Consider the following 18,262-nt stretch of genomic DNA (forward strand, 5'->3'; position numbering starts at 1 on the left):
ATGGCAAGACAGCAGGCATTTAATATCTGTCTGGCAGCTCATCTGAATTATGCACACAGTTGACTGTGTGGAGGTGTGCAGTGAGGCTCACGTAATGTGAACAAGTACAAACCAGCCTCTCACATGGGACAAAACATTTGTCTCACTCTCACTATCACAGTAGTCTCACCCCAAACCTGCCAGCCAACTCAACTGTGTGATGCAACTGTGCTATTCATGTGTGGATCTCCCGAAAGTATCGTATCGTAACTGTGTGTCACGTTCAACCGCTTGACTCTGACCCTACTGGGATTTATGATTTGACACCTGCTATAATAAGAACTGTTGTTTTTTTTATATAACTTGACTTGGTGCAAGATTTTGCTGTTTTTTTGGAGCTTGCTATATGGGTAATTCTAGATAAATGTAATTGTAGATGATGAACTTTGGTGTTATTACACTTCAAGATAAAACGTGACAAAACTCTGGACTCAGGCCAACATTTTTCTGTTCTAGTTGTCTTTTTCCGTCAGTTATGGCTTTGAATGAGACTCTCAGTGAGGGGGAAATGAGGTGTCGCCGTACTTTTTGTTTGATTCATTGTGCGACGCAGTTGGGCGTCTGAGACCGGCAGCTTTGCTGAAGCGGTGGAGCTGGTTGATCTGGCTCTGGGCCCACACTGTATCGGTTCTGGGCCAACATCGGCAGAGGAAGCAGAAAGGAGGTTTGTTTTCTACAGGATCTCTGTGGTACACACAAAACAATGCCTCTCTATTGATTCATTTTGCGCTTGTGGTCACAGATTTCTCTCGATATACATTTTTTTGTCCTCTCTTTTTTTTTTTCTCCTCTTCATGGGGTGTTCCTTAAAGAGACAGTGGACACTAAGAAGCCATTTTCAGTGCCCCCCTGTGGAGTTTGTGCCCCCAGTCTTCAGTGGGTGGAGTGAGTGTGCACTCTGAATGACTCATTTCAATGAATCAAATGTTTGTGAGAAGACTGAACTGAACTCTTAAAGCTTAAAGACATGTTCAAAAGTTTCTGGTCAGTGAGCATTTTTGTTTGTTTGTTTCTTTTGACAGAAATCAATGCTTTTATTTAATTTATTAAAATGCTTTTATAAAAAAAAGTGATAGTATATACATTAATAATTTTACAACCGTTTCTGTTTGAAACTTGAACTTCCTGTTCATCAAAGAATCCTGAAAAAATGTATTGTTTCCACAAAAATATTAAGTAGTACAACTGTTTGCAGCATTGACAAAAATGAGAAATGTTTCTTGAGCAACAAATCAGCATATTAAAATGATTTCTGAAGGATCATGTGACACTGAGGACTAGCGTAACGGCTGCTGAAAATAATAGCTTTGCATCAATTATTTTAAATTGTAGAGAATAAATTCTTTAAAAAATATATTGAAATAGAAAATAAATGTTTTATTTTAAATTTAATTATTTAATATTTCATAATGTTCATCTGAAAATGCTTGATGAGCATGAGACTTAAAAATAAAAACTTTAAAACATTTTATCAAGCCCTAAATTTTCAGCAGTTTCTAGCTACTTTGCTAGTGGCTGTTTCTTTTTCACTCCAGGCATCAGATGATCAAGGAATAATTAATTACGGTTAATGCTCAAGGCTTGATTTATTGAGTTTATTAAGTGGATAGTAGACATGTGATCAATTTCGTCTGGTTTGCGTAAAAGCTTGCGTTCAATATATTTTAGTGATGCTTGCCAATATGTTGTGTTAAATCATCAGAGAGCCAGTTAACTATATTGAAAAGTGATTTTTTTTTTTTTTTTTAATGGCATAATCCAAATATACAACAGAGAAACAAAATAAGAAACACAGGGAGAAAAAGGGGAGGGGGTTGTTTATGTTAGTTTATGTTTTCACAATTTTCAGTTAAAAACTTTTCAGTGACATCAGGTTTTCTGGACCTTATACATTATATTTTATTGGGCTTCCTTGGCCCCACTGATATTTTATGTGCTTTTAGTTTAGTTGGTTAGTTATTATGTTACTTTTAGTACGAGATGTATTTGCATGTTTGTTTTGCATCTTTGAATTTGTGGAGGTTCTGGTTTGAGCTGTACCTTTGTGATTTCCTTCGAGTCCATCATTCTGAAAATATATTGTTCTGTCATTTCTTAATAATCGATTTACAAAGAATAATATTCTCAGGGCATATGATTACATTTATTTGTGTAATGACTTCATCTCTGTTGTTTCCATTACATTCATAAAATATGAGTATGATGGTGCTTATTTTCGCCACAGTTACAATTTAGACTAGGTTTTGTGGATCGAGAAATAATTACTTTCAGTGCTTTAGACTAATTCATTCGTAAAGTGGATATTAGACACATGATTAATTTCAACAGTGGTTCACTGAGCTATTTTAATGCTAATATGCTGAAAGACATGTGACATGGGTCAGTGCCCAAGTGCACATGCTCTCAATGTTTTTTTAAAATCCCATTCCTTCAAATGTTTTCTGTCATTCTCTACTGTCCTGGGCCTGAAAAGCAAACAGCAAATGAATGGGTGGAAAAATGTGTGAATGCAAAATGATTAACTGCTCTTTGATCTAATTGGCCTTTCTCTTTCTCTCTGTGTTTGTGGTCATACAGCCAGCATGAATGAAGCAGAGGTGGACAGTGTTGGAGATGGTAAGTGTGTTGTCATGCTTGTTGACTCTCTATCATGTGTTCAGCTCACCAAAAAAAGATTCGCCCGTTTAATGACATCCTCAGCCCTCACAGTACTCCGCTGTGGTTTGCTGTAGTGGGCTGATGGATGGTGTTGGTGTTGTGGAACAGTTGGTGTCCCCTGCTGGCGGTCCCACTCAGATTACATGTCTCTCATATACAGTAGCTTACTTTAAGAAAACTCATTTAATCTCACTTTTTTGGGTGAGTTGTGCGATGGAGTATTTATTTTACTCTTTTTTTTACATTTTTTTTTTTTATGTGTTTATTTGGTTATTTAGTTTATTGTTTTCAAGTTGTTTGTTGACAACATGAAATTAGTGACTTGGATGAGCAGCCCTAACTGTGCAATGTGAATAGACAGGATGCTAACCGGGATGATTTGAATTATTTAATGAGACTGTCATTTTTCCTCTGCAGTGTTCTCATTTCCTGCTGTCCCTAATGAGGAGAATCTGCTCGGAGTGAATAAGCCACTGCCCAAACAGTTATGGGAGGCCAAAAAGGTGAGTACATGGGGGATAGGGATGTTAAATGCTAAATTTAAAAAGTCTTTTTGCAGTATCTGTTGTACTAAGTTAACAACACAATTCAGTTGTGACCAAAGAAATAAAAAAATAAAAAAAGTCATATCAAAATATCAAATATCCTAATAGACCTCTTCCTGGCCATTATTACTAACAAAATGAAGACCTGTGTTCAGTAGCATGTTAGTTTTTGATTTGACTATTGTGTACCGAAATTAAGTTAAAATCTTTTGGTTATGCGTTATGTATTGTATTTGAAGTTACATTTATTTGTTCACCTGTTACCCAGTAATCTCACTGATAATGTTTTGCTTGTATTTATTAGTCTGTTCAATGTTTTGTGTTTCTAAATTTGTCCCATAAGCCAATATACAGTATTATGCCTGCCATTTATTCAGTCATTGCCTAACTTTGATCTAGTTGAGAAAGTAATAATATTAAAAGTCGGCTTGTAAAAGAATTTGCGATTGTTTTTCTTCCCTGTTATAACACATATTCAAGTACAAAAATTTTTTTTCCAAGTAAAATATGTTGTCCGTCAGGAATTGATTGGATCATTGTCGTTTGTTAATTACTGCAATCATTTTTTGTGAGTGATTTAATGGTTGGATACGTTATTACTCAGCATGAGTGAAGAGATGTGATTGTAAGAAGAGAGGCATGTTAATGTTTTAACAGGGTACTTTTTTTCTTTCTCTTTGAAAAACTAATCTTGTGTATTAGTGCAACATTCCATAAACACAGGAATTTTCGTTTTTGATTTCACGTTTTGATTTCGTTTGGTGACTTTAACAGAATCTTTGTGCTGTTGATTACAGAATTTTTTTTATTGATTTAAGTATGATGCCGTTTTGTCTTACTAGCTACAGTACTAATTGATTGTCTGTAGATAGCAGGCCATTAAATGTATCTCGGTGGGTGTGGATGTGTAATACACATGTTGCCTGGTTGCAGGTGCAGTCTCTATCCTCCCGGCCAAAGTCCTGTGAAGTGCCTGGAATCAAGTAAGTCAAGAGAAATTTGTGTGTGAGTGTGCATGTTTATTGGTTGCTTACTAGATATTTGCTGTACATTTTTTTACATTGTCCCTCTCTGTTTCTCTGCAGTATATTCCCATCTCCAGAGCAGAACGCAGGTTTGTCTCACTACCAGGGCACGTTAAACACTGGCGGGTCTCTTCCTGACCTCAGTAACCTGCACTTCCCCTCTCCGCTGCCCACTCCGCTGGACCCCGACGAGGCTGGATATCCCAACCTGAGCGGAGGCAGCAGCACCGGCAACCTTCCCGCAGCCATGATGCATCTGGGCATCGGAAACTCACAAGGTCAGTGGGTTTACTATATGGGGCATAAATAGACACATTAATACTTGTACTGGTTTTCACACGTGCGTAATCTCATTCACGCACAGTCTAAGACTAAAAAGAGCTTTTGTTTGTGACCAAATCGTTATTCAAGGAGGCTCGTTTGCTGTTAAAGCATCTCCTGGCTTCAGAAGAGCCTGGCTGAACACTCCGGTCTTTGTTTAACGGCACACTGTAGGCTTACACTGTAGGCGCTTTCTGGGGAATGAATGCCATGTGTTTTCTAAAGGGCCACATCCATGCAGAAGACCACAGCTCTCCTCCTCTCTCTTCCCCCCTTTTTAAATCCATCCGCCATCTGATCGCTCTCTTTGACTTCCATTCTCTTGAGCTTTATTCTTTCCATTCGCTCTCATGTCTGGGAACAGGGTGTGCTGGGATGTTTCTGCTGCCCGGTTCAGCTGTGCTGCTAGCTGATTGGCTGATCCCCAGAGACACAGCCGACCTTTAACCCCTGAATTGGCTGCTCATAAACAGCTCTTTTCTCTCTCGCTCTCGCTGGTCCAGTAACCTGCAGACAATTGCTCAGTGTCTTTTCTGAGGAGTGGACATCAGGACAGGAGCAGGCCTGCATGCAGTGACTCATAAAGCCATTATTGGTTTATCTCAGTTTCATTAAGGCAGTTCGAGAAGTGCTTTTGACCCCTGAAGTTGATTGTCATGTTTGTTGTCCTCTTAGGGCTGTCATCCTCTCTAAGCAACCCTTCCATCCAGGCGTCCCTCACCAACTCTCAGCTGCACTCATCTCTCAGCAATCCATCAATCCACACGTCTCTGCGTCTCTCCTCGCTGTCCAACCCTCCTCCGACGGGCATGGCAAGCTCACCCAGGAGACGGCCGGCCCCCATTAGTCCCCTGACACTCTCTCCAGGGGGCGATCAGAGGCGAAGCCTGAGCAAGCAGCTCTCCCCGACGATGTCGCCTTCTCTGTCCCCGATCACACAGGTGAGAAAGTGCTCATTAAATCTCCTCATCCAGCATCTCATGTTCTCCAGTGGTATCTTCCTCATCCAGAACACCACTAGCTTCTTGTATTAAACTGCTTACAGTGCTCCAGTGTGCATCTAATGTTGTTAGACTTTTCAGGACTGCAAATAAAAACATTTTCTGCTGTGAATGCTAAAAGGCAAACACTCAAATGTGTGTCGATACATCACTAGTGATTGAACCACACAGCACAGACCAATTATATACATGGTTATATACATGACGTGAGAGAATAGGAAAGGGTTGTTTACTCTTTGTCTTTGGATAGTGCCACGCTGATCATTTTTGACCCTGCAATGGTTTGTAACAGATTTCTGTGTTGAGTTCAAATCGTTGCACTGTGCAACACTGTTCAAATTGGTCTGGACTTTGTGGCACAACCATTTGAATTCAACACTAAATTCTCTGCTACAAATGGTGGAAATGCCAAATGGTTAAAACCTTAACGGTGCACTAAGCGATTTTTGCCAAACTATATTAATATTTGAAAGCACTAAAACAAACACGCCCATACCCCAACAGGACCTCGGCCCTATTTTTATATCTCCGCCCCACACATACGTACACAACCCTGGTCTAACGGTGATCGCGGAAACAAGCGAAGATGACACACAAGCATATTCATACAAAAGCCAACACAGGTAAGTTGTGTGAAACAATGCAAAATCAACGTTACTCACCTATCAAATCAATCCGCTGGAAAGCTGCTCCGATATTTACGCGGGTCCTACCTCTTGCCTGGTCGTAACCCTTCTTTTTAATGTTTTGTTCCTCCAATATTTTCCTTTTTTTTTTTTTTTTTTTTACACTTCCAATTCTCTGTATCTATAGTCGATCTGCTAATATCCGTCTGTGCACTCAAATTGAGCGCTCTCTTCTCTCTATCATTACAATACTGATGATAGGCTGCAAGAGTGTTTTGGGACTCGGTTCAGCACTGCAGTCAAAAGAGTTTTTCACAAATTGCTTGGTGCACCTTTAAGGTAATATTTTATATGACATTTTAAACTCACTGACATGTCATTCCATTAAAAATACAATAAAGCAAAATATTGTTAAATGCTATTACAGTTAAAAATAGGTTTTCTCTTTTTTTATCTATTTAAAATGCAGTTTATTCCTGTAATGACTAAGCTGAATTTTCAGCAGCCATTACTCCAGTCATTCTAATATTCTAATATAAAACATTCTAATATGCGGATGTTGTGCGAAAGAAACATTTCTTATTCTTAAACCATTGAATGGTGGTGTATGAGCAATTTACATTAAGACCTTATAGTTAATTTAAAAAAATATATTTTTGTAAAGTACCAAATCAGAAGCTTCACGGTATAATTTACAGCAAGAACAGTGGAAGCAAGATGGAAATCAAATTAAATGAAAACTTGGTAATCAAAATGCAATTTAATTGAAATGGGAATTCTGTATCAACAACCAGCCCCAGTTATTAATTTTGAAGGAGCTCTTTTCCAAACAACGGCTGTTTATAATTACCATGTCTGTCATGCTGCTAAAATGAAAATAAAGGTCCATATGACCAGTGGAGGGTCTTCAACAATCATTCATCATCTTTTTTGTATGAAACACAATACCAAACCAGATGCTAGTGCCATCTGTAAATCTTAATGCCATCACGTTTTTTTGATGTATTTGTGTACTTTTATATATTTTGTGGAGCCCTGTTCTTAGAAATGTGGCAGCTGGTTTATTGTTCATTTTTGCCAGGAAGAGGGTGTTCTGCAGCATACCGTAGCCAAGCTCCCAGTCAAATGGTTTTTATATCTTTCCCGTTCTCTTCAGGGAGTTGCATTGGACACCAGCAACTTGCCAATGGAGCCGCCCCCTCCCTACCCTCTTTACCAGCAAACCCAGCAGTCCCTGCAGCAGCAGCAGCCTCCTCCCCAGTCCCATCCGTCTATGCAGCAGAGCTCCCAGCATCCAGGGGTGCAGCAACGACAAACAGGTGGCCAACAGCAGCAACAACAGCACCAGCCTGTGTCCCCGCTGCAGAACGTCCCACTCGACTTCAATTCCAGCGCTGTGAGTTCCCTTTGAAACATTAGTAGAAGCAGGGATCTGAGGGGAAAGACACTGTTACAAATGCTGGTTATTCTTAGCTTAACAGAAAAGCACTGAATCTTGTTTTTGCTCGCAGCACAACAGCATGGGAGCATTTTTCAACGATCCCTTTATGGAGCAGCAGTTTTCTGGACGTCAGTCCAAGTGTTCGTCCTATCAGGTAAATATAAAAATAAAAAACACTCTGATTCCTAAGTTGATCATGTTTTATAACAAATACTTTGTGTGTGTTTAAACAACAGGATCAGTATAATATGTTGGAGAATGTCATGTGCTCAATGGCAGGAGGATTTGACCCTTCCTCCAACCTCTACTGCTCCCAGACTGCCCTCATGGGCTTGGGTGGTAGCCATGGCAACCTGCAAGACCACCTTCAGATGAGGCCCAACATGCTCTACTCTAATTGTGGAGGAGGAGTTCCCAACATCATCCTTACAGGTGCGGAAGATCAGGCAGCAGGTCATTGTGAGTCATTATGAGAATTTACCCTTCAGGTTTTCATCCTCATGCCCTGCTTTCAAAGCACAAACTCAGATTCTTAAAATGAGTTTCATTCATGGACTCGTTTTATGTAACTGCCAATAAAATGGAAATGGAAATAACAAGGAAATGTCACATTCAAAACATATACTAATTGATCTTCACCTAGTCATCCAACAGCTGACTACAGTGTGTTCCAAATTATTCTGCAAGTGACGTATAAGGAGGATTTCAGTAAAATAAACATTCATAGAAAGTGTTTGTTTTATTTCTCCTATCTTTTTAGATAACTGATATCAGTCTCAGACAGGTTTGATGAATAGTTTTCCAGGTCTTCGTAGGTAAATGGTGAACCTACTTAAAGAGTTTGTTCCGCATTATTAAGCAAGTCACAGTTCTCATGCAATATGGGGAGGAAGTAAGATCTTTCTGAAGATGAAAAGTATGAAATAGTGCAACATCTTGTGAAAGACATGAAAACAACTATTATCTTGCAAAAACTGAACAGAGATTATTAAACTGTCAAAAGATTTTTGAGTGATTTAGAACGCAGAAGAGCTTGATCAGATAAAGGCTTATAAAGGAAAGTTTCAGTCAAGCAAATTCATTTTATTATTAGGGCAGCTATAAAAAAAAAAAACACTGTTGAGCAGCAAACAGGTGTTTGAAGCTGCTGGTGTTTCTCTATGCTGGCTGGCAATTGAGCATTGTATTTCAGCTAACCGTAACTCACAAAGCTCATGCTTTTCATCTTCAGAAAGTTCTTTCTTCCTCCCCGTATTGCATTAGAACTGTTGTCTTGCTTAATAATGTGGAACAACCTCTTTAAGTAGGTTCATAATTTACCTAAGACAACCTGGCAAATCTCTAACAAACCAGTTATCTAAAAAGACATGAGAAATAAACAAACATTTTATATGAAAAAATTTAATCTGAATATTCATTTTGCTGAAATCCTACTGACATGTCACTTCCAGTGTAGTTTATATAATTTTTTATTTTCTAAAGTTTGGGGTCAGAAATATATATTTTTTTAAATGTTGAAAAAAGTCACCAAGGCTGCATTTTTTAAAATTAAAAATACAGTAAAAACAGGTTACTCCACCCCAAAATGAAAATGTATTAATAAATCACTTAACCCCATGTCGTTCCAAACCCGTAAAAGCTTCGTTCGTCTTCAGAACACAATTTAAGATATTTTGGATGAAAACCGGGAGGCTTGTGACTATCCTGCTGACTGCCAAACAAATAACACTGTCAAGGCCCAGAAAAGTATGAAAGACATCGTCAAAGCCATCAGTGGTTCAACCGTAATTTTACAAAGCTATAACTTTATTCAACAATTTGTCTCCTCTGCGTCAGCATAGCACCATTTTGGAGAATACCCACTGGACGCAAGCAGTGTAGCTTCGTTAAATTACAGTTGAACCATTGATGGCAGATGGACTATTCTGACGATGTCTTTCATACTTTTCTGGGCCTTGACAGTGTTATTTGTTTGGCAGTCAGTGGGATAGTCACAAGCCTCCCGGTTTTCATCCAAAATATCTTAAATTGTGTTTCGAAGACAAACAAAGCATTTACGGGTTTGGAACGACATGGGGGTAAGTGATTAATGACAAAATTTTCATTTTGGGGTGGAGTAACCTTTTAAACATTGTTTTCTATTGTATTTTTTTTTTTCTAATGTATTTTTCCATGTAATAAATTCCTGTGAAGGCAAAGCTGAAATTTCAGTTGCCATTACTTTAGTGTCACATGATCATTTTGATCATGAATGTTTTGGCTTCGCAATTCATTTGTTTTAAGACTTAAAGTAGTATGTTAAGATCTCTATACTGTTTTCCATTGCATTGCATGGCATTCTGTGGAACAAAACGACACATTTTATGTAAATTACCCTGAAGAAGCGCATCCAATCTAGGCCACATCAAACAGAACCAGATAGGTTATGACGGGATTCCTTAATACCAATTAACTGACTAGTCATTTAGGTGACCCTCTGAAAACAAAACATAAAATTTTGCACATCTCTTCTTTCACATTTTCTGTACTCACTCACAATTCTGTTGTTTTTCGTTCTGTCTCTCAGACGACTCCAATCCTAGCCTGTCTAAGGACATCAGCAGTGTGTTGTCTGCAGTGCCAGAGTGTTTGGACTCAGAAGGAGTTTTTCCACTTGAGGATGAACTACGTATTGAGCCGCTCAGTTTGGATGGACTGAGCATGCTCAGTGACCCCGATATGGTCCTCCCTGACCCCTCAGTAGAGGACAGCTTTCGCAGCGACAGACTTTAAAGAGCAACATCATGCATGTATACATACATACAAATCCATGAACATGACGACTAAAGCACAGAACCTATAGCACTCAGACTTCTATAAACATGAAAAAGATCTTTACATTTTCCTAAACGCAAAGTGCATGCATAAACACTACATATTGATATAAAGCGATCATCACGCTCGCATGAGTCACCCAAACACCGTCTCTGTGGCTGCCATTGCTCAGCATGCTCCATCTGCCTCCCAAGACACCGTTCATCACTCAACAGATGTGTGAAGTCAATCTGGACGCTTCACATGTGCTTTGATTTGTAAAGACAATGAAACAAGCAAACATGAACCTGCCGTGTATCTACTCCATGTGCCGAGTGACAATCAGAACACAGAAGCCATAGCAATGCCAAACCGATGACTGGCTGTTGCATTGCTGGTCTATTTCAAAGCCATGCAACCAAAACAAAATGAATGTGCTTGTTTTACACATTGCTTTTGGATGTTATTAGAAGGTCACAGCAGCTTTCAGTGACATTTCGATAGCAGCAAAAGGATGGGACGGTCCTGAATGCGGAGACGGTGAGAAGACGACAATATGACGTGTTATGGAACAGAAGGAGTCGACAGCCGGCCTAATACCAGCCCATATTGATGCACCAAATGCTGTGATACGAGACACCAGCAGGATGGGTTGAGCTTTCCCCCTCGCCACGCCACACAAACTCTTTTTCAGTACCAAGACAGAACACGTTCGGTGTCCTGAACCGTCTGGTTCAGGCTACTGAGTAGCAGACACATCTAAATTAACCAGCAGTTTCTGGTGTCACTAACCGCATGATAATGCTGTGGTTTTCTGACCAATCAGCGATCACTTTGCTGGCACGTAGGTGAGCCAAAGCCACTCGTACACGCTCAGTCCGTCCTTCAGAATGTGGCCAGTCCCCCTTATTCAAATGACAGAATTCAATGAATTACACCTCTCCTCCAGTGCAGCACTATAAAGAGAGGAGGAGTGTAGATGATGTGTATAGAGCATTATTTTGCATATTTTTTGTATAAAAAGAAAAAAAGATAAAAGAGAGCTTTGCCACATGTATATGCCTCACAATTTTCTGTCTGACTAGAATGTATTTTTGAAACAGAAAAAGGGCAAACTGTTTACAAAGATAAAGTTTAAGAACTACGAATTGTGAGTAGGCGTTGAAATTTTTATGATTTTGGTATAAATCTAAAAGAAAAACCTTTGTATCTCGCTGATATTGATCCAGTCCATAGTTAGCGAATAGAAGCTTTGGCTATGCAGATCTTTAGCACAGGACTGTCTCAGATGGCTGGAACAATCTAGACCATAAAAAGGAACTATTTTACTTGTATATTTACTATATCTTTGTGCTGATTTCAGATTTTATACAGACTTGTAATGCGGCTTCTGATATGTCAGTTGTATTTTTACTTGTTAATCTGTTCATGTTCTCTCCCTTTGAACTTTTGTTGTGGATGTCTTCTTTTGTGAAAGTTTGTTGTGATGGTATTTCTCACCGTTGTTCAGCATGGGCCCTCTCCCTGCAGCTCTGATCCTTGTGAGGGGTTTTTATGGAAAAAAAACTTTGGGATTTTAAAACGTCTTTAAGAGGTGTGATTTGTGGACGTGGAACACATGTATCATTGTTATTGCTCATGTTGAAGTTTGCACTGATCTGAACAAAATTTATCTTTTGGTTTTAAGCAGTAGTTATTATTTTGACGAAGATGTTATTTGCGATGATGCAAAGATGTTTTTTTTTTTTTGCAGACTCTTGTCTTTTCAGCATGTTATGCATGTGAGAACTTTGAAATGAATGCAGTATATTTTGTGAATTACTAGATTCAAATGACCAAATATTTTGAGATGAAGAAAGATATTTAAATATAGCTCAGGAATGTATTTGTTTTTCACCATATCGTGAGTGGTTTTATGCCCATCTCTTGCCTCTTGACTGCCAGATCTGGGCAAAATGTTGCCAGATTCCTAGAGAAACTGTTATAACCGAGATCCATAAATCCAAAACGCACTCTTCTCTCTGTGTTGTTATCCGTGTAGCTTTCTATTCCACTTCCAGAGGTTGGTAATAGAAAGCAATAACAATGTTATCTGTGTGCCATGTCCACAATTTTTTGTTTTGTTTTTGCCATGTATTTTTGCATTCATCCAGGTCATTGTAGAGTTCTGAGTTCAAAACCATCTTGTTGGTCAAATCAATCAAATCACTTTTACTAAAATTCTTTCTCTTTTTGTTGTGCATTGTTCATTGTGGTCCAAGTAGGCGAGAAGAGAGGATGATTGACGCAAGCAGAGAGTTAAGGTGTGGTGACATTAGCGACATTTCGTGTGTAAAAAGGTCTGTTATCAAACGTAGCGACGTATGAAGCACAAAAGTCACTTTCAAACCAAGCAGTTTTCTGTTGGTCAGTGAAGTGAATCTGCACGACCAACTTGAACCCCCTGTGAAATCTACTTTTGCTGAAAATTCCCAATTGCGTAGATTCCTATTGAAATGACTGGATTTAGCCCATGAAAATTAGCCAAACAACATAAATGTTACCACACCTTTATAAACTGGTCCCCCATGTGCGAAAGGCAAAACAAGATTTGGCTTTCACCCTTGCAGCTGCAGTTTCTTTGTTTTGTAACATTGTTGTTCTTTAGGTGTGTTAGCATCTGTTATAAAAGAACATGATGTTTAAGGGTGAAGCAGACAGAAGTGCTGGGCTGTTGAGCATGTTTTGCTGCATCCTGTTTTTGCAAAAAAAGTGTGCGTCTCTTTATATAACTAACATCTTTTTATCGTCTCTCATTCTGTCATCTTCTCAGTTAACTTTGTAGTTTTTCATGAATATTAACAGTGGCATCACATTTTAAGAGATGAAACAGTCTTCAGTGGTTTCGTTGGGTCTGATGGTTTGTTGTCTGTTCCCATCACTCATTTGCTCTCTCTGGGAGGAGTTTTTATCTTCTCCTGCCTTATTCTTGCTCTTGACCACTTACTGTCCCTCTGAGTGTACTGTGATACTTTCGTTATTTTTATTTTCCATTTCCAGGCCCTGTGCTCTAATGGCAAAAAATGTGTTTTTTTGGCTTTTTTTTTAATGTAGTCTTCATAATAAGATATTAGTTATGTTTCTTCTGTTTATAGAAGGAATTTTTTCTTTTTTATGTTTTTGTCTTTTGTCACCTTTAAAAAAAATGTACAGTTGTATTATTTAAAAAAGATTTTCTTGTCCACTAGTGTTGCTTCCTTTTTTTTTTCTTTCTTTTTTTTTTTTTTTTGTAATATGCCATATTAAAATCTTTCTTTTTCTGATATTACAGATTTACTAAACCAGAGGTTTTTAGTACTTAACCTAGGGACCCATATCAGGGCTAATTTTGTGTATATTTCTTATTTAACACCTCTGATTCACATCATCAGCAAAGATCTATGAGAGATATACAAAATAGGCAGTGCTGTGAGTTTCCAGAACCCAGATTGAAAACCTCTGTACTACACCACAAGGCGTTTGGTTTGTGAAGTATGTTATAGTGCTTTCCTTTGATTTAATATAAACAAATAAAACTCTTTACTGGCTCAGAAATCTGCTGTGGATTTTCTTTTTTGCGACATAAGCTTGCTGGTGTCAGCCATTTTCTCTCCACTTGATGTGTTTTTACGCTAATCCACTAGATGGAGGCAGCGAGACACTTGTGCTTTTTGTAGATAAAGTACTAAAGGAAATGGATGCAGAGAAATACATGGAAAGATTGCTCATTTTGCGCACAATGATCAGATAAATATTTTTTCAAAAATCACTATGCTAATGAAAGTAGCAAGAACCCCTGATTTAGAAATGAAAATTATGTCATTATTTACTCACTCTCATCTCATGCGTTCCAAACCATGTTTTGAAAAGTGTTAGTAACCAAAAGGTTTTACTGACCATCGACTTTCCATTGTAGCAACAAAAAACTTATGACAGAATTTTTTTTGTAAGGGAAAAAAGGAGGGAAAAAGCATAAAAACTATCTAATGGGTGAATGAAGGTTTGAATTCCTGTGCATCCAGATGAAATCCCATCTGCTCTGATCTCGTTGACCTACTAGCCTCTGATATCTGGTAATCCATAGCATGACGGCCATTAGATATTATATAGTGCTGGTACAATCCGTAGTGGGCTGGTCCTGTGTAGATGTTTTTACAAGGTGTGAACAATCTGTCTGGTTCAAATGCAGCAAAGCGTGTAACATGCCTAAGATATGTGGAGAGATGCCCTGGCAAGCCTTTCATTACTGTGATACAGTACTCACGATAATGGATTTTAAAACACAGGTAGCTTAGTAATAACATGTTGGACAGCAGTGAGAGGAAGAACATGATAAGAGCTTGCTAATCTCTTTCACCGCTGGAATTCACATAAACTCTCAAAGGCCAGCTATCACTCCCTCCACCCCTGTTTACTGAAGCCAAGCTGAATTTTCTTTCATTTTTGTTTCTTAATTAAAAGGAAGTGAAGATAGTGTCCTCAGAACAAACAGTTCTCACCCATGACCTTTTAATAGTTTGTTTATAAGACTGTTTGCTGTGTGCTAGATCTTATTTCATGTTTTTTCTTTTTGTTTAGTTGGTATGTTTTTTTTGTTTTTTTTTTTCCACTCAGCTTTTTCGTTCAGACTGGGTGTTAACTGAGGTTTAGATAACAATTACATTATACATGGACCAAAAACGGGGCCGGGGCCCATTAGGGCCTCTGCAAACTTCCAGGGTAAGTCTTAAAACATAAATCATTTAGTTATATTAAAAAATATTAAAGCTCTAGAAGGTAGACTTGATTAAAACACACTGGATGTGGGTGACAGAGAGAACTTAACAAATGAGTGAACCATATAAAGCATCCCTGGAGATTCCTCATACAGTCAATAGCCTTTTACAGAAAGAGCCCAGCAAGCACTGGATTTCAGTGTATAATGTTGGAATCCAGGGATGGACATATGTAAAATTTTGCTTGAAAATGAAAATTCTGGTTGACATTAAATTGGACAGATTTGTGGGGGGAGGGTTAGCGTTTTAATTAATATCTGAAACAAAAATGTAGGATCTATGAAAATGTCCCCTCTTAACTGCAGCTAGATAAAATACCATTCTAATCTCCAGCAGGGAGTGAGAGAATTAAAATATTAAGAAAATGTTTATTTGCATTGCTAAGTGATGTGATTAATCTAAAGTCACTTCAAATGGGTGTTCCCCAGAATGGTGGATATCATCCCGTTGCATGTCCCTTCTTAGTCTAATGAATGTTTAATTTTGTTATTTTCAAGTAATTTTATTATCATTTAGGAAGGATGCAGACCAGTGACCTCTGACTGCAGCTGAATGTGATGATGACCACAGACACATCTGCTCAGAGTTTTTCAGTTTCATCTTCAGATAGATGAAATCTAAACAGCTTTAAATCACACATTCAAAGTAAACAGGCAATTGTCTTTCTTTCTAACTCTTATATTTTGTTTTTGTAGATACCCACTCACACTTCAACCCTCATTGGGCTTGTTAAATCAGTTCAAACCCTTGGGATGTGTGCTGTAGGGATTTAGCTGAGCTCTTTTGGGAGCTTTTCTTACTTTACACTCACTAATTGCTGTCTCATTCTGCACTTAGCTCTCAGCTCTCTGCACTTGGACAGCCCCTTTATCCTCAAGAGCCACATATTTCTTTTGTACAGTCATCTCTGATAATTCTTGATACATTTGTGCTGCCGCAACTTCCTCATTATTTTTCTGATTTGTTAAACATTGAGTAATTATTATCAAGTTAAATGTGATGTGAATATTGTGGACTAAACTGTTTATATACAACTTTGTGGACTCTCTATTGTCCTTAATAATGCTGTATGTTAGTTTTCTGATCCTGGAAACTGAAACCAGCACTACTTTCATGTGTCCTATATCTCTCAGTGGACTCTCTCTTGTTTCATACAAAACCAACTGATACCATCTTTCAACTCAGTTATCGACTACTGTAAATGACCTTAGAGATCTTCACTACTAATATTACTGTATTATTGTTGCAGTTTTTAGCTTGTTGCTAGGCTGACAGTTTTGTACGTTGTAATGGACTATTTTTTCTTAGTAAAAACTTAGTAGATAATACACAGGTAAGATTATAAAATAATTCAATATCAATATTCAATATAATTTGTACTATATATTATATTTGCATTATATCAATATAATATTCAATTCAATATCAATATAAAGCAATATTGCATTTCCCCAAATTCATGGTAAATAGATAGGCAGGGTAATATGCAGTCAGCCAGTCATTATCACAAAATAAACACGATGAGGTTATCAGAAACCCTATGTGGAACGAATCTCTCACAAATGGTTTATTTCTGACTGACAATGTGCTCTGCGTTTCATTGTTGGCATTATTCAGCTTCAAAGTGACTTCACTGCATCACTGACTTTAAGGAGGTTTGATCATGGCTGATTATTCAGTCTGGCCAGACTAATTTTAAACTTGTTGCAGGGCCCCTGAAATCTGTTTTTTTTTTTTTCCTGATGAATGTCTTGTCCTTGTTAGAAGTCTGGGAGGTGAGTAAGCAAGACCTGATTTACGTCCACTTCCCAGACACTCTACAGGTTTTGTCATTCATTTGCCACCCAGTATTATAAACAAAGGAGCGAGAGTCTTTTCCACAGGTCATTCAGACACCGTGTGTGTGGACATGACTGCTCTTTTTCAGACTTCTGTTTCATTCTGAATGTGGTGTGTTTGTGACTGTTAGCTCAACATAAACAAACAGTAACAACAGCAAGTCCATCAATAACTTTCTCTAGGGATTTATTTCAAACAGCAACACGCACTGGCATAAATTTAGCACATAGTCGTCCGGCTGCTTCTTGGATTACAATAAATTGGCTTAGTGGTAACAGAAATAGCCAACACTGATGTAGGATCAGTTAACAACCACAAAAATAATGCACTGGAAGTGCTTGCAAATGTATATCAGCTTTTGATGATAAATGATTCATTTAGGAACTGACATTTGTGGGAAATAAATTGAAAAATTCTTTGAAAATTTAATTGAACGATTACTTTCCTATGATAATCAGTCTAGTTAATGTCTGTTAAAGAATTGTACTTTTTTGGTTTGTCAAATTGTGGAAGTCCACTTAATTCCATGCCAGCTGATGTTGGCATTCTTACAGGTCTTGTATGTTCTGACAAAACAGGCAGATATAACCCATTAGTGTGATTAAGATACAGCCAACTGAACTGACCGACATGCTAACAGAGGATTGTCTCGCACAAACGTGTCTACAGACACAAAAACACTGACACGGTGTAATCATGGACACGGCCTTGTGTTGAGTCAGAGCACAGCTGTGTTTAAACACACAGTGTTTTATGAAGATATTTAGGAGAAGTTTATTCACCCCAATCTCAGGTCAGGTCCCCTTCCTTTCCTGTATGTAAAACCTCTGTGTTTCCCAAGGACCCCATTAAGCAATGCAATGTGTTTATTTGTCCTAGAGTGTTATCAGTAAATCTCTGCACAAAGATGCCTGATATAGTGATAGAATCAGGGAGGGGAACTGCATAGTTTATCATGACAACTCTCGGGATATAGTTTGCACAGCCATGCTACATGTGAGCATGCAGCCATGGCGCTGCTGTGCAAATAGCATACGTGAAATTACCCATAGCAGATCTAGACAGGTGGAACTGGGGAGGTGGAGGGTTTCACTGCATGACCAGGGATGCGTTCCACTTCACTTTTAGACATACACTCACAAACTTCCCTTCTCCACCTCCATTGAAGTGCATTCTACTTC

At 38.3% G+C, this 18,262-nt stretch overlaps 1 protein-coding gene across 4 annotated transcripts in view; it reads left to right on the forward strand.

Moving 5' to 3' along the window:
* crtc3 (CREB regulated transcription coactivator 3) overlaps positions 1-14,014 on the forward strand; it is a 40,567-nt gene extending 26,553 nt beyond the window's left edge. For 2 of the 4 annotated variants that reach the window (XM_058781145.1, XM_058781147.1), the window contains 9 exons: positions 2,617-2,655; positions 3,115-3,200; positions 4,176-4,225; positions 4,328-4,545; positions 5,264-5,529; positions 7,372-7,611; positions 7,727-7,810; positions 7,893-8,115; positions 10,223-14,014. In XM_058781145.1, coding sequence (XP_058637128.1) covers positions 2,617-2,655; positions 3,115-3,200; positions 4,176-4,225; positions 4,328-4,545; positions 5,264-5,529; positions 7,372-7,611; positions 7,727-7,810; positions 7,893-8,115; positions 10,223-10,428 — 1,412 coding nt within the window. In that variant the 3' untranslated portion in view covers positions 10,429-14,014. The remainder of the gene's footprint in view (positions 1-2,616; positions 2,656-3,114; positions 3,201-4,175; positions 4,226-4,327; positions 4,546-5,263; positions 5,530-7,371; positions 7,612-7,726; positions 7,811-7,892; positions 8,116-10,222) is intronic. The other 2 variants (XM_058781146.1, XM_058781148.1) reach the window with 1 other exon arrangement.
* The last annotated feature ends 4,248 nt before the right edge of the window (positions 14,015-18,262 follow it).

The sequence above is a fragment of the Onychostoma macrolepis genome, chromosome 07, assembly GCF_012432095.1.
Source record: "Onychostoma macrolepis isolate SWU-2019 chromosome 07, ASM1243209v1, whole genome shotgun sequence".
In the NCBI taxonomy this organism is placed as follows: domain Eukaryota; kingdom Metazoa; phylum Chordata; class Actinopteri; order Cypriniformes; family Cyprinidae; genus Onychostoma; species Onychostoma macrolepis.